The 26,763-nt window shown below is 36.0% G+C and overlaps 1 protein-coding gene across 1 annotated transcript in view; it reads left to right on the forward strand.

Annotated features, from left to right (window-relative positions):
- LOC137623077 (mitogen-activated protein kinase kinase kinase 1-like) overlaps window positions 1–26,509 on the forward strand; it is an 84,825-nt gene extending 58,316 nt beyond the window's left edge. The window contains exons 5-13 of the mRNA XM_068353727.1: window positions 15,819–15,935; window positions 17,862–18,040; window positions 18,220–18,542; window positions 18,681–18,851; window positions 19,222–19,415; window positions 19,634–21,124; window positions 21,421–21,844; window positions 23,002–23,276; window positions 23,673–26,509. Coding sequence (XP_068209828.1) covers window positions 15,819–15,935; window positions 17,862–18,040; window positions 18,220–18,542; window positions 18,681–18,851; window positions 19,222–19,415; window positions 19,634–21,124; window positions 21,421–21,844; window positions 23,002–23,276; window positions 23,673–23,825 — 3,327 coding nt within the window. The 3' untranslated portion in view covers window positions 23,826–26,509. The remainder of the gene's footprint in view (window positions 1–15,818; window positions 15,936–17,861; window positions 18,041–18,219; window positions 18,543–18,680; window positions 18,852–19,221; window positions 19,416–19,633; window positions 21,125–21,420; window positions 21,845–23,001; window positions 23,277–23,672) is intronic.
- Window positions 26,510–26,763: the final 254 nt, after the last annotated feature.

The raw sequence follows: 26,763 nt of genomic DNA on the forward strand, positions 1-26,763 counted from the left end.
TGGTTAAGGGGGTAGTTGGGAGGATGATAAGGGGGAAGGTAACTGGGTAAAAGAGAGAGAGAGAGAGGGGGTTCAAGGGGGTTGTGGTTTTATCCTGTGCAAGGTATTTGGTATGCTGGGAGTGGGGGAGCATTGAAATAGATTGTTGCTTTGAGCCTTTTTGTGTCATGTCCTACCCGAGTCAGCATACTCCAGAGACCGAAGTAGACTATTTTATTTTTTCTTTCATTTTAATCCTATTTCTCTTTTTTATAGTTCTTGTGGGAATTGTACTGTGATGAATCTAAATTAGCAAAGTAATTTACTGGTTCTCTCTCTCTCTCTCTCTCTCTCTCTCTCTCTCTCTCTCTCTCTCTCTCTCTCTCTATATATATATATATATATATATATATATATATATATATATATATATATATATATATATATATATATATATATATATATGACGCAATACAGAAAGATTGGAATAGAGACCCCTTGAAATTTTACCAGTGCTTCCTTTGTACTGTAATAATATGCATTATGGATGAATAAAAAGATTTATCACTTTTTTTCTGTAACTGCTTGAAAAGTCTTTTGTGTAGAAGTCGAGGAACCATCTTTTGTTGTTCCCACAAAGGGTCATTGTGCATAATGGTTATCCTTCTTGATATGGTTATGAGGAGTACGAACATCATAACATCCCGAGTATATATCAGACGTGCATATCTCGTAGAAAAATGATGGGTTTGCTAAATAAATCTTCGAGTTATCATTGGTTTCTTGTAATATTAATTCTACATACAGTTCTTGTTCTTGAAAATACTGAATATATTTTAGCTTCAAGGCAATTAAATGTTGTAAAACGTCTTGGGCTTTGATGAGGTCATCGATTTGAAGTGGAAAACGTTCGAGAATATCTTTCCCGCGCGCGCGAAGGATCCGTCTTTGTGAAGCAAGATTCCCGCCAGAATTTCCTGACCACGGGCCATGAACACCTGAGGGCTTATGTGAGGGAGGTTTTGGGTTGACTTCGGCAGATCTGCATTATGACTTAAGCCTCTTGGCCTTGTTTATTCCCCCCCCCCTCAAAAAAACAAATAATAATATTTGCAACGCATACTTTGGAAATCGTGTTTACTTGACGTTATCAGCAAAGTCACTTATCCGATTTACGAACTTTAGGATAACTTATGTAATTTATTCAAGGAGGGATTTTTTTTTATATGATGCATACTCACCATCAGATAAACGTGCATTTTGATTGGTGAAGTTTTAAGCTTGAAAGCTAATGTTGTTTGAGAGTGAGCTCAGAGTACACTTTTAGACTTGTAATAGGACGGGGCGAATTAGGAGTGGCGGTGACGTCATGCAAGGTTGCTTGCCTACAACCAGAGAGAGAGAGAGAGAGACTTTCGGAATTGATAAAAGTGTTCTGTCGCAATGCCGGGGATAACGCCATGATTTAATTAGGAAAGGAGTGCATGGGGCTTCTGATCGGATGTACACCGGTTTATCTTTTATACATGACACTGTTACTGTTGATAGGCTCCGTATCTTTTTCGTGCACTGATATCAACTATTTATTTATATGTTTTCTTATTTTATTTCTTGCTAAGAAACTTCTAAACTTCTTTGCACATTTGAATGCAGGAACATCAATATGGTACAGTCGTGTTCATACATACGTACATAGGTGTATCCCTGATATGAATAACTTTAAGTTTGAAGTATTCAACTGAGGTGTCTAAGTTTGAAGTATTCAACTGAGGTGTGGAAAGAAGCTTCAGTGTAAATATTTTGATGGAATTTTCTGGTACGCATAGTTGAATCAAACCATATTTTCACCATGATTTTTTTTTTTAGCGGTGCCATAAAATTTCAAGTGAAACTGATGACAGATTAATATTATCTCTCTCTCTCTCTCTCTCTCTCTCTCTCTCTCTCTCTCTCTCTCTCTACTTATTCATAATATAGCCCAATTTGTCTATTGGGGACGCGGTATTCCATCTCAATCAATGATTGTTAATTGCCATACACTTGTTCATGTATACTTACACCCACTTAAGGATCTTTGCAACGCCTCTTCAGCCCCAAACTACACCCACTTTTAAGCCGTCTAATTTACCTGTTTCCCGCTTTTTTTTCATGTCCCTCAAGCTGCCAAATACTTTGGCGGCGAATGGTGTCCCCGTCCCCAACGACATGGGCTATATGACCCAAATCAAGCTGGTCTGGCCTTTAGGAAAAGCAGCTCATTTACTTGTAATTGTCTTGTGGGTGCTATCAAGCGTTCTTTGCTTTTTTAGGTGTCATTGTGGTCTAGTTCGGGTCTAATCGCTGAATTTTACCACAATGCTTGGCCGCTCACTTCAATTTTACTCTCTCTCTCTCTCTCTCTCTCTCTCTCTCTCTCTCCCCCTTATAATATATCAAGATATATATTGCTTCCGTGGACGCTAGAGTGATTGCTCACGTGGGTGCCTTTTCTCAAAGTAGCTAAATATTGGTAAAGTTATTCCAATTTTTATCCTCAAGTTTCATAAATGTTACATATTTTTTTTTGGCACTTTTTGAGAGAGATTCATGCGAATGTTTAGAGGGAAAATATTAAATTTAATAACTAAGGAACCTTGAAATAGACCTACACAAAATACATATAAAAAACTATAACATTACTGTTTAAACAGGCGTAAATACTAAGAGAAATATAACATTTGTAAGCGCCTTCAAAGCAAAGGCTTTATCACAACACTCATCAATGCATCCTTTTTTAATTAAGAAAATGAGATAAAAGTCGAAGAACCATTGTATGGACTGAGTAATACCAAACTATGGATACTTTAACCTGAGCAGGAGGTCACCGACCTAGAATTATATTTTGACCTGCTTGGCAGTAACTTCCCGACTTACAAAGATATCGAGAAAAAAAAAATTTGGGGGGGACGGAAAATAATGCTCCTTAGTAGCGATATTTGTTAGGTCAGTGGGTCCTGGTATAGGTAAGAAGCTATTAGTTGTTATATTGAAATGCAGTTTACGAAATTAGTAAACGAAGAAAGCGAAGACACCTAAACTTGAAATCTCTAAAAGTAGCTACAAGAAAATCAGGAACTTTTTCAATGATCCAAATTAGCTGAAACATTTGCGTTTCTTGGTGTGCTTCAGTTGTGACATTCTTGCCCAATTAAAAAACCAGACGGAGTTCATGATTTATCTGTAACAATTATATTTTTTTTTTAACAGTGGCAATGCCCTAAAAGAGTATACCGAGGTTATAGTCGAAGTGCTTATGCACTTTGCATGTGTCCCAGATACCAGATGACTGCGTATTGAATAAATTCGGTTTAATTTCATAGGAAAGTATAGATACAATTAATAGTCACATTTGACGTGTCATGTATAACCAGCTTGTGTTTTTCGTGTCAAGGCTTTCAATAAAAATCTGAAAACTTTGTTTTTTAAGTGCTTTGATAATGTGGATTTGGCAGTAAATGTATAGATTACGCAGTATGATACTCTAAATACCTAAGGCTGTATACGACAAACAGATCATTTAGGTCCTGTATAGCAAAGGATATTCATGTGTGATTGGACTAGAAAAACAGCCCTTAAAATAAATGAAATAAGAATAAGCTCTACTTGCAGTCCCCATGAAGGGGACCTAAAATAAAAGTGAGATGGGAGAGGCCTGTTACCTGCTCCACTGAAACACTTTGGCCCACTTGACGTAGAACAGCCATCTGAAAAGAGGGTCGGCTGTTGGGGGGAGGGGAGGGACCTCCAAAGGGGAGCTCGTCGTCTGGCTGACGCCGGAAAACGTCTCTTTAGACGACAAAGGCGAAGGGATGAAGGAGATGGATAATGATGGTCGTATTGTGCGAGGGGTACGTGATAATAGAAGACGAAAATATCAAATTCTGGAGAATATAATCGAGACGTAAATATTGAAATATGGGGAATAAAATCGAGACGCAAATGTCAAAATATTTTTTGGAAAATAACAGGTCAGGAGTCTTCTCTTAATTTTAATGTAAAAAAATAAATTTGATTACTCGTTGATAAAATACCTTTGAATTTTTATAGTCTTATTTTAAGGTCATAGAATTTTTTCATTGTAGTGTCAAGGGATTTTTATATTTTACTTTATAATTTTTTTTTTTGAGATATTTTGATAGATATTTTTATATTAAGTCATGAAGCAGAGGACGGCTAAATATTTAGAGATATGGACGCACACGCACCCTCCTCTCACTAGGGTATGACTACTCCCTCTCCCCGTTCTTAGGGACGGAGAGAGCAGAGCATGACAGGAAAGAGAATTTTATATATATATATATATATATATACATATATATATATATATATATATACATACATATATATATATATATATATATACATATATATATATATATGTGTGTGTGTGTATATATATATATATATATATATTCCTTATTTTTTCAAGATCAGATATTCCTGTATTCAGATATTCCTGTATTATGCAAAATATGTTGCTGTATTCAGAAAGGATGATCTGCCAATTGCTGTTCAGGAGGCGCGGTGAATCTTTTGGTTTTGGTCGGGGGAGGGGAAGGTATACGAGGCATTTGGGTTCTACTCTTAAGAAACCAGTTTATGTGGGGAGGCTGGCTATTCACAGCCCTCCTCCTCCTCCTCCTCCTCCCTACCAACATCTTTGCTGTCTGCCTATGCCTCCTCTTATCTCGTTGTCTGGCCTTTTCTAATGATAGTCGTAAAGTGTATTAGTGTATATTTATTTTAACATTCTCATTCTGTCAAAACTACATCTAAATACGACCCTTTCATGACCTTATATTATTAATGTTATTATTATTATTATCATTTTTACTTGCTAAGCTACAACCCTTGTTGGAAAAGCATGATGCTGTAAACCCAAGGGCTCGAGCAGAGAAAATAGCCGAGTGAGGAAATGAAACAAGGAAAACTAAAATATTTTAAGAACAGTAATAGCATTGAAATACATATTTCCTATGTAAACTATAAAAACTTTAACGAAACAAGAGAAGAGAAAAAAGATAGAACAGTGTGCCCAAGCCAAGAGAAGTCTAACAATTGTGTTAAGTAGTTATGAAGTACACGTCTACAGAATTGTAAAGTAATTGGTTCCGTATGTTTCAACACGCTCATTAAAATGAGAATCATTTGCTTTTCAATCTATGCCCCCCAATCCTAGAATTAGTTTCAGATGTTCGTCTCAACCTGGCTATACCCAGCTGAGATTACTCGTGTCTCGTCATTTGCAACTGATCTCCGTCGCATCTTAGCCATCACAAATTAACCAGTATACGTATTGCAACATTAGTGAAAATCCTGAGTTTCCAGTTTGATGTTCCTATAAGTAATGCGTTCTGATTGCATCGCAAACCCCCACCCCTCCCCCCTGGCTGGGCGTAGTTTTAAACCGATCTGGTTATAACAACTAATTTAGACCCAACACCAATGTTTCCAAAAAATTGAACAAAAGAATCTCATGTCCTTAAATGGGAGTTTATCGACGGGGCAATCCTCTCTCTCTCTCTCTCTCTCTCTCTCTCTCTCTCTCTCTGTTTATTGTTGCTTATCTTTTGTGTTTTGCTCTCGACGTTATTTGTACGGTACAAGCACTTCTTATCATTCCTGTTTGTTTTCCTTACCCTGTGATGGCAGCCTCTTCCAAGACCTTTTGGAAGATGAAAACAAAGGTGTAGATAAGCAGCGGCAGGATTCACACAATGCATTATTGTGACCAGAATATATCTTAGCTGTATTATATAAACAAATCCATCACTGATATGAATCGAGATAACGGCGCATCCTTATTAAAGCATTGTTTTCCTTCGTCGGCTACATGAATTGCCGTCTGCATAATCTGCATTAGAAGAAAAAATCTTTATTTCATCTCTTCTATTTGAAATTATATCTCCCCTTCTTTTATGGATGTAATAACAATCTGTGTCTGTCTGTGTGTGAGTGTGTACTCCACCCATCCTTTGGGGTGCTTCCCTTCCCACACACCCACAGACCCACACGCCACTTTACGAAAAGGTACTACTACTGCCAATACAAGGGCTGTAGGGAGAGAGAGGGACTCTCCTATCCTCAGCCGCGACCCCATTGCCAGTGGTCCCTGTCTTTGCAGAGAAAAGGCCCCTTTGTGTTGGGACGTACCTTGTAGCGCTGTTGCCTCATATCTGTTGATGAATGGATTCGAACATTTGGTCCTTTTAATAAACCATTATATGTGTGACATTTGATGGGTGGCGACTTTTGATGTTTCATGTACACTTAAGAAAAATCGTATTGTTCATCGGAAACTCTCCGTAAAGAGATAACTTCTCAGCCGTATTTCAGTAAAATACAGACGACCGTAATTTTACCATACTTTATCTTTTACGGGTTGGTGACCATAATATCACTCTTTAACGTTAATATATCCGTTTTTTTTAAACTGTAAATATCTGGCTACTTTTATACCAGAATTTTTACCGGTTTTTTAATGCAATTTTTTAACAGTGCATATATGGTTGGCAGAGAAATGGCTTTTGATGTCAAGGGTTGTGATCACCTACTGTCATTTCAGTCCCAATTAACTCGTATGCAATTTTTCCCCCTCTGTATATTTTCATATCTGGAAGGGGTCATTCGCAGTACTTGATGGGGGAGGGTTTGTATTTGCTTGATAGCCGTCAATATGCATCCCTTGTTGCACAGATCCTAGATCCTGGTTGCCATCCGATTTAATAAGGAGAGAGAGAGAGAGAGAGAGAGAGAGAGAGAGAGAGAGAGAGAGAGAGAGTTTAGTTTAGTTTCATGGTTTGAAGAAATTTTACGATTTGTCGTGTAATAATATATATATATATTATATATATATATATATATATATATACACACACACGTGTGTGTGGGAGTAATCAGTACGTATTTCGCCACTGTGCACTGCCCCTCTCTAATGCTTCATTATATGACTACATTTCTATTGTTTATCGGACTAATGCAGATAGCTCTAAATGTCCTAATTGATTTTAAAAACACTTGCGGATTTCAAATTAGTATTGTTCCTTGTCGCAAAGGTGTCTATATAGTCTTGGTATGGTATTATGGTAACTAACAGACAAACAGGCATGGTCAAATAAAGCGTCGATTGACGGAAATAGATCGTATTGGATTGATAAGGATATCGATTGGACTCCAATACGTTCAGATCCCAGGCCAGACAACAATGGGAGTCTCTCTCTCTTCTCTTTAAACGAGAAATTTTATTTGTCCTGTTGGATCTGAGCACGTAAGTCACATTGATAGAAATGGATGAGATAGTTTGATTACCAAAATACAGTCCGTTATCCTTCATGATTACCAACCCTCAGATAAATTGCAAGAGATTTACCCTTCAAGCGTTTTATGTGATTTATTTTGTGCTAAATGTGTTGATGGTATTAAAGGATTGGGGGGAGCAAACGTATTCAATTGGTAGCAATAGGAACAATTTAGTGTTACAATATCTTTTGTGTTCACTTTCTTGTGTCTACATGAGTTATTCAAAAATTATCTTCCTTTAAAAAAATATGGTTGATCGTTTTTCTGTCATGATTGCGCCAATAAGATTTAGCTGGCTGTGCAACAAAGCTTTAATTAATTGGGAAATAGTTACACGCCCTTGTTTTGCGCTTGGTGCTCTACTTTTCACCGGCATCCATATTGGTCACGAATTACAGCGTATTTGGCAAAAAAAAAAAAAAAAAAAAAACTTCAGATCCTGGATCATGCAATGACCGTGTGGCCGGCTGATTGACATCTGTCTGTCTGCTGTTGCCCTTTGTTGAAAACTGTGAACACACGTTTGTTTATTTTCTATTATTTTTAAGTGTAAAATTACGTTAAACTTCTGTGATGGATATTTATAAAAACCACCAATGGACATTTTTTCTTCTATCATATTTACTTTACTTTTTTTTATTTGAGCTTAATGCAAACACAGTTTCCCCCCCTTCCTCTGCATCTCTCAGTCCCGCAAGGTCTTCCATCCCTGTCTCCCACACACTGTAGTAAAGCAGTTTCCTGTCATTACCCTGAATGAATGACAGATGATATGAGGGGCGAGAAGACAATTGCATTCATAAAGTTCTGTAGAACGATGAAGTAGCCATTTATTCCACAATAAAACTCTCTCTCTCTCTCTCTCTCTCTCTCTCTCTCTCTCTCTCTCTCTCTCTCTCTCTCTCTCTCTCTCATTTGTTTCTTTTTCATTTTCACAGTACAGTTTATTTGAAATAAATGCACGACACACACATTATACACACACACACACACACACACACACATATATATATATATATATATATATATATATATATATATATATATATATATATATATATATATGCATATACACAGTATATAATGGGTGTATGCTTGACGAGCATTATAGGAGGGTGTGGCTTCAACGAAGAAAGTGATCATTGTGGCCACGTTCATACTTTAATAGTTGAATCGCGAATGAGCCCGTATGCAGAAAATTTCCACATTTATACTTATATCACACAATGAAGATTAAAGGCAATAGGTGATATGTTACGTAAGCTTCCAAATAGTTTGTAAGTAGTTGCTAAGTATTATCAATAACGAGAACTTTAGTATGAGTTTACTGCTGACTGTAGAAGCTGGGCCAGCGTGTACTGTTTTTTTTTATATAATAACATACACTTTCATTAAGATTTTGTGGACGCTATAAATAATTTAGCTACATTGTCATCTTGGATGCTAAAGTTGATAGACTTAAAAATATCTTGCTAAGCAAAATATTGCAGAATGAATACATTGTTGCAGTACGTGTCTTTCGTATCTGGACATTCCCTTTAACCGTGTTTTGAATGTTATATATTTTAGATCTAAATAGTGAATTGAGCCACAGCAAATCAATGCAGTGATATATATATATATATATATATATATATATATATATATATATATATATATATATATATATATATATATATATATGTGTGTGTGTGTGTATGTATGTATGTATGTATATATATATATATATATATATATATATGTACATATATATGAATACGAATAAATGAATTCATCCTTTGTTATCTGGTCTCCATTTCCAATGGTAGTCGGCAGCACCAAACCTCGTTCGTCTACCCCTCGCTTGTTGTTGTTCCACCATGAAGTTCCATTGTACAACATATGATAAAGACCCGGATCTTTTATGTTGACAGTATATGCGGGTTTGTACCCGAGAAAAGGAGAGATGTTGCCTTTTCCCCCCTCCCTGCTCCCCCCCCCCTCCTACATCACCCGGGTACTATAGTCTTTACTCATGTATGGAGTTGAAGGAAAAGCTCATTCGAAGATATGTAGTGACATGGCACTCGTATGTATTCTATTTTTTATTGAGATTAATTAAACCCAACGTCTGACTATCTTTTTAATGCCAGGTCGTTTCGATTTCCTTTGTCCTTCTCGCTAGTGAAGCCGAAGTCAGAGGTTGGGGATAGAAATGGGACGCAGGCAGAGGGGCTGTATAATGTGCTATGATTGGTGCTTTTAGGATGATCTCTAGCACGTCTTTCTAGCGTGGGGCCACTCGTTCGCTCCCTTCATCCCATCTCTGGGATGACGCTGAAGCCAAGGTCATAGCAGAGATGCTGTGTTGGTCAACAGCTTCCGCTTGTTGGCTTATTATTGCTTTTTTAAGTATATAGGAGATATTTATTTTGTTGTAACTGTTCTTAAAATATTTTTCCTTGTTTCCTTTCCTCACTGCTATTTTCCCTGTTGGAGCCCCTGGGCTTATAGCATCCTGCTTTTCCAACTAAGGTTGTAGCTTAGCAAGTAATAATAATAATAATAATACCGTATATGCATCAAGTTTTCTCAATAAACTATGCGTGTTGTTTTTATTTTCATTTCTTGAAATGGACTTGACTATATTAGAAAAAAAGTGCTAAGAGATGCTATTTATTGTACATATTCCCCCCAACATAGAATAGGTATTAGTATGTGTGAAAATAACTTAGCCTTTCAGTAACCTCAAGAAAATATTTTGCATCGAGATAATTATGGTATGTCATGAATTATGTACCGTTTTATGAAATCCATTCGTCATAATTTTACTCCATACAATGTCCCCCTTCACATTCCATCTCACTTGGAGGTCCAATCTTAGTTAATAGATGCAATCAGGGATTTTGTAGGCCTTGATCTTCTCTCTCTCTCTCTCTCTCTCTCTCTCTCTCTCTCTCTCTCTCTCTCTCTCTCTCTCTCTCTCTCTATCAGTGTACATAACTTTATCAAAAGCTTTCCTTTCCGGATCGGTATTCAAATAGCTTCAGAGTCATGTGATCATTTAATTGTCAAGACAAATGATCTACGTACCTTGAACCTTCTTATTTCATAGCAGTCTGGTCATATAAATAGATGTTTATGTATGTTTATCTTTATACATAACACGGTTTTTATTAAAAAGCGATATCATTGTCGCCAAGTAATTTAGAAAAAGAAATACCCTTATTTTAAGAAAATACCCTACATTTTACATTTCTTATTGGAGCATTTCATGAGTGTGGGAGAAAGGGGTCACCATCTTGGCGCCAGGAAATAATGAGCTTTACTTTTTTTTTTTGGTGCTGACTTACAAATGGATTTTGAATGTGCTGATTAGGCTTAACTTCTCGACGAGGCAATTCCTAATTCTCCCCAGTAGTGGAATCAATCTACAACTCTCTCTCTCTCTCTCTCTCTCTCTCTCTCTCTCTCTCTCTCTCTCTCTCTCTCTCTCTCTCTCTGTTCGTTGACCTCCCGATTTGCGAACTAATCCTCGTTATCTTGTTACTTAATTTGTATTTAATGGTAAGAGCATAATCTCTTTTTGCACTATAGGATTAATAAACATTTTAAATGTAGGTTGTCCATAATCTGCTTATATAACTTCTGTAGCCAGTACAACATGAATTAGATAAAATATGGTTGGGTTTGAAAAAAAAGGAAGGGGATTTGACCAAATATGTCTCCCTAATTTCCACGTGATTTGTTGTTTTTTATGGAAGTCGGTCAGCAGACTTATTAATTGAGAAAAGGTGTACAATCAAGAAAAAATATCCGAAGGAAATACGATCTGCTTGGTAAGATTTTACCGAAGGTTATTTTATAATTGGATTAAAAAAAAAACAATTTTTATTCCTGATAAAAGGAAATGTTGATAGTGTGCAGATCCTTATCTGATGTTGGTCACCAAATGCGGTAAATCTAAGTCTTAGGTAATCCTACATTTATAGAAGCAATTCTTTGGTCTGTTGCTAAGTAAGAAGTAAATTTACTTTCTTGTTAGTATTAAAACAGGTGTCTTTGTGTGTGTGTGTTCTCTCTGGTTTGATATATATATATATATATATATATATATATATATATATATATATATATATATATATATATATATATATTATATATACTTATCATTTAACCGCAATGTTTTCATTGTAAAATAAGGATTTAACTGCTGGTATTTGTTTTAAAAAATGCCTTTTTTTATGTTTTATGGGTTTAGTACAAATGTACAGTTAAAGAGATATGTAAGATTATGCCAAAGTTCATGAATGCTTTATTTGAATTGACTGTTCACTACTTTATTTATTTGTATTTATTCAGTTAAGTATTTAGTAGTTTGTACATGAATGCGTGACATTTGCTGATACAACAAAACAATGTAAACAATGATGATAATATAAATAAAATATGTGATGCAAGTATCGGGAATGAAACTAGCTAAAGCATATGCTCTATCTTAAATAATAGTTGCTTCGAGAGAAACTGCTGGCATTGGTTTAGAAGAATCTTATGTTTTGTTTGTTTTAGGGTGGCCCCCCTGATTTTGTTGTGGAAAAAATAACATTGACGATACCACCAGTCGAGTCTTTCATGTTAGCGATGTCTACGGAGAGTTAAGAAAAATACTGAACGTGGATATAGTCTTATATGTGCGTCCTTATATTAGTATGTGCATAAATGTTTGTGTGTATAGTCAAGGTGTGTATATATATATATATATATATATATATATATATATATATGTGTGTGTGTGTGTGTGTGTGTGTGTGTGTGTGCGTGTGCGTGCGCGCGCGTTTGTATGTATGTATGTCTGGTTTCACCTTTACTGACAGGCACATCACGTTTTTCATAACATTTAGGCCTTCCAATTCCCCTATCATTCGGAATAGTCCTCTCGTCGCTACCTTACTGCCATCCATTCTTTCCACACGACTGAACCACATCAAAATAACCTATTCTACCCCTTTGACTAAGTTATCCTTTTAAATAATATTTCTCCCTTTATCAATTCTTTTTACATCGTTTATTACAGAAGAAGTTCAATTCAATGGTTTCAACTTTATTTGTTTTCAACCTTCACGCTTCCCTTCACAATATATATCACGCATAAAACATTAGTGAGAGTGCATATATTGTGTGATGTAAGCAGCGTTTTTATTCTTGCATGTCTTATGACTTCACCTTTTGATAGTTCTTTGTTAACTCGTGTGTGTGTATGTATGTGTGTGTTTGTATATATATATATATATATATATATATATATATATATATATATATATAATGTATGTGTATGTATGTATATATAAAGCCGTCCGTGTGTTTGTTGGTTATATCTTAGGAAGATCTTGTGTCATAGAAGAGAATGAATAATGTCTATTAGTCTAGCCAGTTTAACAATCACTAAAGATATCTTCGATCAAACGGGGTTTAGCAACTTTCGAAAGTCTGACCTTGGTGTGGTTAGAAATTTTGTCCTAGGAAATGCTAACCGTAATCTAACCTCGTGCATACCTAAAAAAAATTTATACCAATGTTCCGGTTGCAGTGTGGTATGTTGATTCGTGTTGCATAGAAAATTAACAGCCATCTTCTCAGCTTGTGGTTTTGAACCTCCGCACTGCATTTGTGTGGACTTAATTTCTTGCTTGAGGATACACTCGGGCACACTATTATAAGTCGTCTTCCTCTTTTGTTAAAATTTTTATAGGAAATATTTATTTTAATGTTACTGTTCGTAAAATATTTTATTTTTCCTTGTTTCCTTTCCTCACTGGGCTAATTTCTCTGTTGGGGCCCCTGGGCTTGGGTCCTGCTTTTCCAACTAAGGTTGTAGTTTGCCAAGTAATAATGATAATAATAATAACACTGCATTAGCCTAAATATTGAAAATCGTATAGCCTTGCGTATTTCTGGTATCCCTAAAGATAGACGGAATATCACAATTTTTTTTTATGCAAAAACCCTCGTTTACTAAATGTTATGCACAAATACAATTATTTGGGTCACAATTTGTGTTAAAGGGGAGTATTGTTAAATCTAAGAAATGGAAGGCTCGAATGCAAGATAGATAGTGTAATTTAGTTGAATTCAATTGGGTGTGTTTTCCCATACGCGTCGTTATTTATTTTGTCCTACTTAAATTGGATAATTTTTTTTTTTATTTGATTTAGGAATTACTTTTTTCATTTTTACCGTCATGGAATTGTACCTGTGATTTAGAAGGTTTTCGTCAAAATCTCATCAGTAGATGAATTTGCCAGTTTTTAGCTTCTCGACTTCTCTACTAAATTTGTGGTTTTGGTTTTTAGCACAGCGATTGAAATATCAATTTAGATATAAGTTTCATGATTCTAAGTAGACCTTTTAAATATTTTTGGAATAAGGAAGTGTTAAGCATCTGTGCCATCTAGTTAAATTTTATCTATTGTTTGAATGATTGAATTTCTTATGAATAAAACGACGTTATCAGTCCCTTTTAATTATTAAAAGCAAAAGAAATATCCAAATCTGCTAAAAATCGAAGTTATCGCCAGCGGGGTTCCGCAGAGTTGGTGACGTCACGCGGCTCCTTGACCACCTTATTTGGGAAGTTCGCACCATTTTTAGACGTCGAGTCAAATTGTCAAGGGTAGAAGAGAGCTACGAATAGGCTGCAGATATGATGCCGCTCATGATAAAAGCAACTCGTTTTAAATATAGACGACTAGTGGTGTTGGTGGTTGGAGATTTTGGAAAAATGCATGCAAGTATAGAGAGAGAGAGAGAGAGACACACCCATCGATAGGTGAGATCATCCGAAATTGACGGATGTCTGGGTATCTTTCCTGGTTCGTTGTGTTATGGAGGAGAAAGTGATTCCTGTGGGATCGTTAAGGTCGCCAGAGTCCTTCTATGGAACATCGCCAGAATGGTAATTATGAATGGTAATAGAATCTTCAATTAATTTGGTCTTTGCTTTGTCTTGTCGTCCTATAAATGCGTATTTATTTAGAAGTTCTTCTTTTGCATAAGTGTCAACGATATAAAATTGGAAAGGTTAGTTTTTCAAGCGCTATTGCTATGAGAAAAAAATCTTTTTAATAGGCGTGGGGAGAGAGAGAGAGAGAGAGAGAGAGAGAGAGAGAGAGAGAGAGAGAGAGAGAGACTTTGTTGTATCTCGAGTTTGCTATATTGAATCCAGATACATGCACAACACTAAGGCAATTTAATACCGACATTTGGAGCGATACAATTGTCGAACATAAATAGTAACCAATAACTCGACACTGAGAACAACCCTTATGGACAGCAACTCACAAACAGAAAAACTAACACGCATATATATATATATATATATATATATATATATATATATATATATATATATATATATATATATATATATATATAATTTTACGGTTTAGGAAATAATTGGTGTATCTAGCACATGAGATCATTATTTTTAATAATCGTCAACGCAGACTAGACCTTGCTAATTCGTATGGTATTTTATCACTCACTCAGATCACTTTGAATAGGAATTGTTCGTTGCTTCTCATACGCTATAATCGGTAACTCATAAATTAATTACGTTAGACAGTACAATAGAACTTTGGTTTATAAATGCTCAGCATAAGCTTTGCCTTTCAACATATCTAACTTATGTAAGGAGAAACTAATATCTTGTGTTCCCGAAATATATTTGGATAACATCGAGAGGAATTTTAATGCAATCTTGTATCTAGGGTTTTCACTTTATAAGTTTAAGAGGTACCTTTGAACTTTGATTATGTCATGAAAAAATATTGTATTTTTTTTTTTTTCATAAATTTGAAGGGTAGTCCGTATCACTGTAAATATGCAGGAGTTAGATGAGCAAGCAAGCACAGTTTCTATAAGGTTGAATAGAGACATCAGAATTGCAAGTTGATTGTTTCTTGTTTTAAATATAGATATGATTGAATTTTATAATTTGTTAGTAAATAGTTTACTTGCCAACCTGCTGTCTGGTAAATAGTTTTGACAGGTGGAAAGCCTTAACTGAAAAATTACACCCATAAACCTTAATGTCATCACTTTTATCGTCCCTTGAATTTGTCTGTAGTGGGAAGTTGTTGGTATGTGTAGGGTGGACTGGCCTGTGCTTGGCATTGAATCCATCGTGTTTCAGTTGATCTCTCAGGGACTCAGCAGATGACAAGTCTAATCTTCTGAGTTGTAGTCGTGCCTTATGGGAATGCAAGTGGTTTTTATCCGAATGCTACTGGCTATATCTTACACACAGAGAGAGAGAGAGAGAGAGAGAGAGAGAGAGAGAGAGAGAGAGAGAGAGAGAGAGAGAGAGAGAGAGAGAGAGAGAGAGAGACTTTTCTATGAATTATTATTCTACGATTTTTAATTTCCACTTAAAACAATTTTTTTTCAGTATCCCGTTCTTGCCCTAAACTAAGAAATTGAATGTTTTTTTCAGTTGTTAATTATATTTTTTTCTTCCTTGACAGACATGTTCTTGTGGTCATGGTCCTTATTGTGTTCATGTCCTGTTTGTGATGGTGAGAGTACTTCAGGTTCCTGAAGCCGACCCTGTCCTAATGGCAGGATGTTTGAAGGATTTTGAGGTAGGTCATATTGCGTCATAAAGAGGAATTTACACGGTCGAACGGTTCGTCGAACCTGCTTGTCAAACGGCTTGAAGAGGTGGAGTCAGCAACAAATGCATAAAGTTTGTGGATAGTGAACCCCCGCCAAAAGTCAGGAAAGAACAGACTCTTCGATTCGTTCGACGAACGTGTTGGACAATAAAATAGTCCGTTCACACGTTCGAACATCACTTCAAACACTTTGTTTGTCGAACCGCGCTCGACGAACCGTTCGACCGTGTATACCCCGCTTAATACTTCAAGTATTTGTTTGTAATCACAATTGTGTCATTAGTAGAACTATAATTTTCTTTTAAGAAATGAAACGGATTCATAATTTTCAAGTTCTAAATATTTACAAAGAAATAATTAAGTATTACATCTGGTTAAGTGCTTGTTGTTTACTGTATGGAATATAGTTGTGCAAGATTATTGTATACAATTTATGATGTATCTTTACCTTTGTAAGTTTTTTAAGTGAATAAAGTATAAATAATATCCTTTACATTGTATAAATACGAGAAGCTGTGGATTAAAAAAAATATTAGAACTCCTTATTGACCTAATTGTTAAGGTTCATTAATCAAAAAGAGAATATTTTGAATATTGTAATATGATTTCAATATCGTAAGTGTATCCTTACCTCACGGTCCATATATAAACCTTGTCTTACCTCAAGTCATGTCCGTGTTATTATGTATCAGATCGCGTTAATGAAGGATATTTTAGAGCGTCGTTTTGAATGAATGAATTGGAGTCTTAATCTTTCGGTGCCTCTTGGAGTACACGCGTAGCATAGCAGCCTTTAAATGAAGCAGGAAAAGATATTTGTATGTTAACGACGCCACAGGCTATTTATCGAATTATTTATCATCATAATGATAGAATGGCGAAGGGATCAATCTTATGAGAGAGTTTTGGTTTTGCATTTGACCAGTGTTTGCTATTCATAGAAATATGTTAGTTAAGGAGTCTGCAGGCAGTTGTTTTTATCTTGTAACCACAAGGCAGTTTGCCTACTGTAGTTAAATCACAGTGCGTTAATCGTCTCCACATATAGTATTACAGTTCTTGCAGTGCTATGTAACACTTCTGTGTAATCTAGTCGTCCGTAACACTGACTCATACGTGAAGGCATGATGCCATTTGACCGAAACCCAGTGTCTGGTTGCTTAGCATCTGTCATTTTTTGAAGGACTTAACTTGAGAAAAGAAATTGGGTTGCCAGCACGGTTACAAAAATTAGTAAAAACAAATGCCTTTTTTTGACACCCCATGAAATAACCCTGTAAATTATTTTCCCCTGCAGTCTTGTTTAGCATTATTGCTATACAGTACTGTAAATCATTCCCCATAAGATTATCCAATGTACCTGAAGCATTCCTAAGGTATCGACATGAAAATGGGCCAAACCAATTTCATTGTTCATATTCAAGTTTACCTGGCAGTGTTGGCTGGCATCTCGCACATTTAACAAAAGTTTAATATTTGTTAGGTATAAAACTATAAAATATTCCCTTGCCAAAAAAGTAGAGCATTTTATGTACACATTCCTTAAATTTATTTCATGAAATTCAATATCATCACAAGATGTTAATAAAATCTATTTGAATTCTTTCACTGGCTTATGTATGTGAAACTTGCTTATCTTTACTTAATTTCACTGAGCGTATGCTTGTTTAGTAAGGGTATATCAAGAATATAGTGGCCCAATGCTTTTTCAAGAGAGTTCAGCAGATGATTGACACAAAATCTCTGGAAGTTGACAGACACACTTCTTGATTTATGATGAGACCATCAACAATGGCATGAATTTCAAGATAGCCCAGTACATGACATACCAAGAGTACAGTATATTTTTTCTTGAGTTTTTCAGAAGACATGTTTCACAATTTGTTATTTCAGATTGAGCAGTTAATGACTGCATATGAAGAGCGTCTTAAGAAGGCTGTGAGGGCTCGAGAGAGAAGACATAGTGGAAGTACTGGTGCTGCAGGGTCCCAGTCTTCAAGGGCGAAAGGTGGACGCTCAAGTCCCTCAACACCAACGGGTCAGCCGTCCTCTAGTTCAGACACAACTAATGGGTATGTTATAAAATCAGCCCTTTTAGGAATAGATACGTTTTTGTGAATACTTCATTAATATCTTGTTTTTACTTGGGATGTTTCACATATGTTGTAATTTAATGTTTTCTCTCAAAATATATTTTTACATATATATTTGGTTAAACAAAAACTTATGACATGTCTTAATCTTTGATCAGGGATGACGATTCCTTGTGCCCCATCTGCCTCATGTGTATGGTTGAGGGAGAGAGCTTGGTCATGTGTGAGACGGCCTGCCACAATTTCCTTCATGAGCACTGCATGGCTGTTTGGGCAGATGACCGAAAGGCGCAAGGGCAGCCTGTCCTGTGTCCCCTCTGCAGGTCACCATGGCCTCTCAAGAACCACCCAAGACTTACATCAACCCTTGGGAATATTTCTGTCATGCGCTCTTCACATGTTACTACCTCGAACACAGCTGTCAGATCCCCACCCCTGGCACCTGATTATGCTTTCCCTTTGATGAGTGCAAGTTTCTCAGGTTAGTTGAGATCAAAAGTTATTTGTCTCTTATTATAAGTAGCTAATCCTGGTCTTGATTCCTAAGTCATATATTGCAGATAACTGATGAATAGTTATGATAATGGTCATTTATATTCCTTTGTACACGTTTTTACAGGCATTTGCAGCAGTGGTCGTCAGAGCCCATCATCATTGGGTTTAATGACTAGGTCGTTAACATCAGCATACCCCCACACTCATTCACCTTACGCTGATTCTGCTTATTCATCTCCGGGTGGGGGCTCAAATTTTGGAATTTTGGGATCAGCTTATCCACCCACTGTTAAAGGTAGGTTGCATTTCTGTCATTTCCAAAATTAAGTACAATTTTTTAAATTACAAAGTGAGTAGGGATATTCTTGTATGGTAATTTTTGTTTGTATCTTTGACATTATTAGTCCTCAAGACTATTTGGATGATGAAGATATTTTCTAGATATAGATTATTAGTTATGGAAACTGCTAAATATAGCTTGTTTTAATTACTGTGATATCTTGAATATTAGTTTTTTTTATTAAACTAATTTGTAACTCCTTTGGAAATCATTGTTTGTTGTGTGAACCCTTTATCATAGCAATGCATCTTTGGAATATTTCATTTCTAGTTCTATTTAGGTGTGATTTATACAGCTTCCTCTTTTGTTTATATTTAATCATTAGGTGAAGTCTCAGCTGCCATAGTAGCAAGTGCTTCAGAAGAAGAAGTTCCTCTTCCCAGAAGTGAACCAATTCCAGCTGAACACGAATCTACTGCTGCTAGTTGGGTTAATGTGTTTGGTAAGGAGCTTGTCGCCTGTCTGTTTTCACGTGACTGGGCTGTAAGAGAAACCGGCTTGAGAAGACTTGCACATGAGGTACTGTACTGCTCTTTATTATTCATCCTTAATAATTCAGTTTCATTCATTATTCTTTCTGTACTTTTCATCTCTTGTAATGGAAATGCTAGAATAACTTCGTAAATAATCTTCATTCTTGTGAAAATATCTCATTGAAATTTTATATACTGTATATATTACTTATGAAGCTATGTAATGATGTAATGACACTGACTTTCTATTTTCTTTTTTTTCAGGTGATTAAAGTTTTACATTGGGATACATTGGTTACAGGTGAAGAAAAGAGACACCAAGTAATTCATTGTTGTGCTAATATTCTCGCCCAGGTGGCGAATGACCCTGTTTACAAAGTGTACCTGGCATGTTTGCGATGTGTGAGAGTGTTGTTATCACATTTGAGTCCATCAGTGGGAAGTGAAGTTACAGCACTTCAAGAATTATTCCGTCCACTAGTTCACACGTTACTTCTTAAGTGTGCTGATGGTAACCGCCGTACGTCCCAAATCAGCGTTGACTCCATATTGGAACTGTGTAGAGGCCAAGAAGGTGAATTGGCCTTGGGTACTCAGGTGACACCATCATCAACACCTGGTCTGGGGGCCATTTCATATGTTCTCTCCTGCATCCTGGATGATAACCCACCTTCAGAAGCTCCTTGGCAGTGGCTTCTGGGTAGGTTGTGTGTCCTTGATCGTCTTGTCGATGAATTTCCCTCGGAATTTCAAATGCAGTATGTACCTTTGCAGCCTTCTGAATCAGGATATAAATTACAAAATTATGACCGCCTCATGACTGTTGTTGAATTTGCTTTTAAGGCACTTGGTAGCAGTCATGCCACAGTAAGTAAATTGGCTCGTCGTGTATATATTTGTGGAGCTCGATTTGCTGCTGCAGAACCTGCTGTGTTCCATCAAGTTTGTGATATGTTGGCAAAACTTGATGTGTCATTACAGACTAGACTCAAACGCAGACTCCGTTCTATGCAAGGTCAACATAGTGATCGTAAATCATCCCTTGCAAGAATAGAAGGAAAATTGAGTCTTGGCACATGGGACCTTGGTGATACATCAGGCCCCAGATTAGTCCGTTCTGTTTCCCACTCTCCATCTAGAATGTTTTCAGCCCTTAGATCTTCTTCACAGTCCCCTGCTCGTCAGCCATTACTGACTTCTCCAACAAAGAAGGATATAGAAAGATCATCTAAGGTACCACCATCAGGCTCCTCAACATCATCACCGCCAAGACCAACACATCTGCCACTCGATAGTTTTGAAACCAAGTTTAAAGAGAAACAAGCAAAATTACGACTTTACCATAAAACTAAAACAAAACATGATGCGTCTTTCTTTGTACAAAACTTCATTGATTCTCCTGTGCAGCACAATCAAAGACATCATCACTGGAGCCCCTTAAAGGTTGGAGGCTCTCTGAATAGAGGTGGTCTCTCTCAAAGCCATGGGGATGCTCTAGATGTATCTCCCCAAACTCCTCTTAAATCTATTGCCCCTCCTCAATTTTCTTTCAAAGATGTAGTCAGCAGCCCTGCAACACCAACAGCACCTAATTGTACTCCTGTTCGAGAAACTGCACCACCTTTACGGTATATTGAGCCCGGATCAAAGCAGGTGGAGAGTTCATGGACTGCTCAAGAAGCACCTTTGCCTGTTATCCCGGGTCTTGATCTTCTTCCAGCTCACCTCGATGAAGCCTTACACCCTTATGAGCAGGTAAAATAAATGCAATGACCATTCAGTGTACTGAAGCTTTTAATAATGTCTTTGTTTTAGCATTGTAGTACTATAGTCATGTGTGAAAAAGTTTTTAAGCATTGACAGTACAAATTTAAGACTAGAAATTGTAAATTATATTAATAAAATTACGACTTGTAAATTATATCACTAGATTTTGATCTATTTAGGCAAGCACAGACTTTTGCAATTGTTTTTATTTTATTGTCAATGTTGTTAAAAGATTATTAATAAGAATATTTTCATTTTTACCTCTTATTTTACATTAATTTCAGAATGTGGAGGGTGGACAGTACGAGGAAGGTCGGGATTGGGTTAGGGGACCTCTGCTGGGAACCGGTGCCTTTTCAACTTGCTACCAAGCAAGGGATGTACGCACGGGAACACTCATGGCTGTTAAACAAGTATCTTTTTGTAGAAATAGTGAGGAGGAACAAGGGAGGGTAGAGGCTTCAGTAGAAGAGGAGATCTTGATCATGTCACGCCTTAGGCATGGTAACATTGTACGACTCCTGGGTGCTTGTAGGCACACAACATCGTTTTCTGTATTCACTGAATGGATGGCTGGGGGATCTGTGGCCACAATGTTGGACAAGTATGGAAAATTTTCTGAACATGTTATCTTGAAGTACACTCGGCAGGTTTTAGCCGGACTGGCATACCTCCACGACAATAAAATTCTGCACCGAGATCTCAAAGGTATGTAGCTTTACTATTATTTATCAACTTGTACCAATTGTTTTTTGGAATTTTGTAATGTGCTAAGCATAATTTATAGTGGTCACTATATTTGGTCACTATATTTGGAGGATTGTTAATTAAAAGATTTGGCAAGTTGAAAAATACACTGTACAGTAGTGTATCATGTTAAATATAAGAATTAGTTTAAAATATATGTAATTGGGGAGGATTTACACTTGATTATAATGATCAAACAATATGAAGGATTACAGAAGTATAAGTCTGAAAGAGGGAAATTTTTTCAAGATTCAAAACAGTTACTAAAAAGGTGAACTTGAATTTTTTTAGTACTGTACAGCAATTTTATGCAAATGGTATGATATCCTCTTAAAAATATATGAATGTAAAGGTACAGTAGTTCATCATGCACTTAGTGGCCACCTGACAATCTAATCTGTGTATGTGTAGATAATTCAGTGTGATTTTATTCATTTGGTCATCAGTGTAAATAATAATCAGTTTTAGGTAAATCTAGGTGGATAACAAGTATCACAGAAAAGTTCATAATTAATATAGTAATTCTATGAAAAGTTTTTAGTGGGATTTTTCAATTTTATGTTTGGTTATTTGTGCCATCAGAATTATAGCTACACAATATGTTTGGAAGAATTCCCTGGGAAAATAGGTTAAATGGAGGCTTAGTGAAAATGAACATGGTTATAATTGGAACAATTGTAGGAATGGATATGGCAGTGATGGAGACAGCAATGCTTAGATACGAAGTGGCAAGAATAGCAATAATTAGATCGGTGAAAATTGGTGTTGGAAATGATAGGACAGTCAAAGTTGGTGTTGCAGATGCCTACGAAGACTGTAAACATGTTGTCTTGTTAAATACCAACATTAATAAAACAGTAGCAGCACAGAAAAAAATATTCCAGTGGATTGGTGACCAGATAAAACAATGAAATATCATGAAATCAAAATATCTAAGAAAAAAAAAGGTTATTGCATGCATTATCTTTGTGTGTACACCCCATTAATAGAGTAGCAGAAGAAAAATAATTTTGCTAAAGGTTATCAAATAAAGTTTTAGACATAAACATAATCCACAATAAGACGAAATACATTGTGAGTTCAGTTTTGGAGTTGTAATCCAATGCTTTCTCTTTCAGGTGCAAATTTGTTGGTGGATAGTACTGGCCAATGGCTTAGAATTGCTGATTTTGGTACAGCTGCAAAAATGGCAAGCAAGTCTACTGTCACTGGAGAATTTCAAGGACAGCTGCTCGGCACTGTTGCTTTTATGGCACCTGAGGTCCTACGAGGTGAAGACTATGGCCGTTCCTGTGACGTGTGGAGTGTTGGTTGTTGTGTCATTGAAATGGCTACAACCAAACCTCCTTGGGATGCAGACCATGTCTCTAACCAATTGAAGCTAATGTACAAGGTATTTACAAGTAACCTCAGTGCAATGTAGAGTTGTAATTTAAAATTTATCTTTAATGCTTATCTAATTTTTATGATTTTTGTGTACAATTGATATACATTACAGTAAGAGTATACTTGGTTCCTCTTTTGAATACACTGCAATACTGTATCATTATCATCATCATTTATGCCTATTAACGTAAAGGGCCTCGATTAGATGTTTCCAGTAGTTTCTGTCTTGATCTTTTAATTCACACTTCGTGGTCCTCAGACATGTAGGCCTGGGTCTTCCAACTCTTCTAGTGCCTTGTGAAGCCCAGTTAAACGTTTGGTGAACTAAATAAGAATAGCAATATTGTATACACAAAGGTAATAATTGGAGGTCATTTTAACTTTATTAAAAAATTGGTTTCAGATTGCATCAAGTGCTTTACCTCCTGCAGTACCCGACACATTATCAGATGCTGCTCGGGACCTTGCACTCAGTTGCCTGGAAATCAAGAGTGAAAAGAGACCCCCAGCCAAGGAGTTACTTCAACATGCATGTTTTGATACAAAGCCACCGTGATCAATTCGTTCTGCCCTTTAAAAGACTGCTGCCTGGTTATCAGAAAACTATAAAATTAATATGTAACTGTCAGTTTGGATGTAATGACTTCATTATTTGCAGTCCATAGAGAAACAAAAAATTATGTTTGGGGTTTTATGTTCTAATTTAATTGAAACAGCAGCAGACTTTCACACTATGAAGTAAAATTGTTGACAGTTTCAGAGCGTTAAATTGGTTTTAAAGATTGGGTAGCTTGTTATAGTTTTTTTATTTTTATTTTTACCTCTACTTCTTAAATTCTGATAGTACAAATTTTCACTAGGTTACTTTTCACTTCTTTGTTATTGTTGATCATTTATGATCATCTCGATTAAATCTGGTAGATGAGTGGGCAGAGCATATAGAGCGTGACAGCAAGTTCAGCTCTGTAGTGTATATATTGACAGTATACACGTAGTTTAGTGTAGGTCATAGGCGGCCTCCTCCAGGGCACCTGATATCTATGAGTATAACCAATGGGGATATATTCAGAAACTTTAATTGGAAAGATAACATAAAACAGTTTCTTTGGTTTTGAAACTATCGATGCTCTATCAAGTGTTCAGGTGTCCGAAGGAGCGGAGTCCCCATGAAGGCGGAGTTAGATCCCATTGTCAACAGTGATTGGTTAATTTGAAGGAAACCACTTCTGTAAATTAAATGTTCTGCTAAAATGTTGGTTAACATTGGCATTTGTTATCTTTTTATACTGGACTAACCAATCATGGGTGACAAAAGAGTTATTCCACAAAAAGTGTTTGGCAAAATTTCTTTTGTTAGTGTTTGTTATTACAGCTACTTTAAAGGTGCTGTTTTCCATTTCACTTTGCAGTTTTTTTTATTTCTTATTGACGAAGATGTTGCTGATAAATGCTCAGCACTTCTTACAAGTAATGCGAATGTGTGAGAATGACCGACTATGAACTCCGACTTGCCGTCACAAATGGTGAATTTTATTGCATTTGTTATTTGTAACACTTTCATAAGTGAATACAGATCTCAGTGTAATGTAGGGGACCAACTTATCTTTTATTATTATTTATGTATTTTATTTAAATTATTTCTCTCATTTCCTCTCTCCCATGGTATCTTAACTTTTGTCCCCATTTCCTTGTCATTTTTTCTTCTTTTTGAAAGTGTTCAGGTGCACCCAGATGTGGCATAATAAGTATATCAAGGTGGAGCAATGAGATGAGCAGAGTTCAAGTTTAATGAAATTAATAATTGTAGCTAGTAATTTGATGCCAAAAGTGAAACTATCAAAGTTAATGACGAAGTTGTTTTAGTAAGGCAGTGAAACCTTTACATAAAGGCTCAAATGTTAGTAGGTAGAGGTAAGTTTAGATTGCTTTTCGAATAGGTTATATCTAGTTTGGCAGTTAACATAGGAATTAGAAGCAGAATTTATCCAGAGAAGTGAATGTAATTAGCAATTTGTGTAGCGATAAAGCAACCTCGTCAGATACCCAATTTTGTAAGTAGAACAGTGACAATATAACATACTACAGGTGATGCTCTGTTCACAAAGCAGGAATTCTTTCAGTGATGGGAAACAAATAATTTTAAAGGCTTTGGTCAGAAAGATCCAGCAGTACTTTGAAACCCCCCAAATGCAGAAGTAATGCTTGATCAATGTTCTAGTCACAGGACATGGAATTTGTAAATTTTCCACAAATTTATTTATTTATATAAATTTTTTTATGGTACTATAATTTCGTTAATGGTGGGTTTTGAGTCTGGGTTCAGTCTGACCTCAGTTGTTCCTTAGGGGTCAAGAGTCAAATGTGGACATGCACCTGGGCTAGAAGGTTATGTGAAGATTGGAAATGGTTTAGAATAGCTGATTTGTCTTGATCTCACTCTTACTTAAATTATAAACCTGGTATTCAGGTCTTGACTCATTCCCTCACATTCCAGTGTTGGGGAATGGATTCCTTATGGCGTATGTCCTCGTATGACTGAAGTAATGAGAAAAATATAAAAAAAGTACTTATGAAATGGGAATGGTTTCAAATGTAAAGGATTATAGCCCTTCTAATGAATTTATGTAAGTAACTCCTAACAAAACAACAAAACTCCCAATTCAAAAAAGTGCCTTAATTTGTAACAAAAAAAATATAATAATAATCAAGAATTATTAAATTATCAGAAAGGGATTTTCACTTCATACAAATTTCAGATTTTAAAACTCACTAATTCCCTTAAGACTTACTATGGGTTATATATAAACATGTTAGGTGTGAGAATTCCTTTACAAATCTGGTGGCCAATTTAATTCTTGCAACAAACCAAGAGCAAATATGTGTTGGGAGGGAATGGGTGAAAGAGAAAACAATAATATTTCTTGCGGTGTTTTCCATTTTTTTTTCTTTTTAAAGCTTTAAGCCTTAACGTCTCTAAATATTGTAGTTTTCATCTCTTTAAAAGTTCAAAAGTACAAGTTTGTAATCTCTTATTGCCCAGGATCTCCCTCACAACATAAGGTGCCAAATTGTATAGTGCACAACCACTTAGTATTAGATATTCTCTATTGTTTTTTTTTTTTTTCTGCATTTCATATGTGAAACTTGTGAATGTCTGGGACCAATTTTTGAGGAAATCTAAGTGCCTAAGTTTTTTTCCATAGTTGATTTTTGGTAGTTTTAAATAAAATTGAAAATCTAGGTTTTTCTAATTTTACCTTATTGCAATATAATTACCTCCTTTGTATAAAGGAACTTGAATGATAACATTAATTCTTTATATGTAGCAATGACTAAGGTCTTAACCATCTACCATGCCACTTCCCCAAATTTTGAGAGGTAGTCGACATACAAAACGTAACAAAAGGGGATATTTTCCTTCTTACCTAATGAGGGACTCGCCCGAGTTCAGTTGGTACTGCTAGGTGCCACAGCCCATCCTTCCACCATAATGA

The sequence above is a fragment of the Palaemon carinicauda genome, chromosome 30, assembly GCF_036898095.1.
Source record: "Palaemon carinicauda isolate YSFRI2023 chromosome 30, ASM3689809v2, whole genome shotgun sequence".
Classification (NCBI taxonomy): domain Eukaryota; kingdom Metazoa; phylum Arthropoda; class Malacostraca; order Decapoda; family Palaemonidae; genus Palaemon; species Palaemon carinicauda.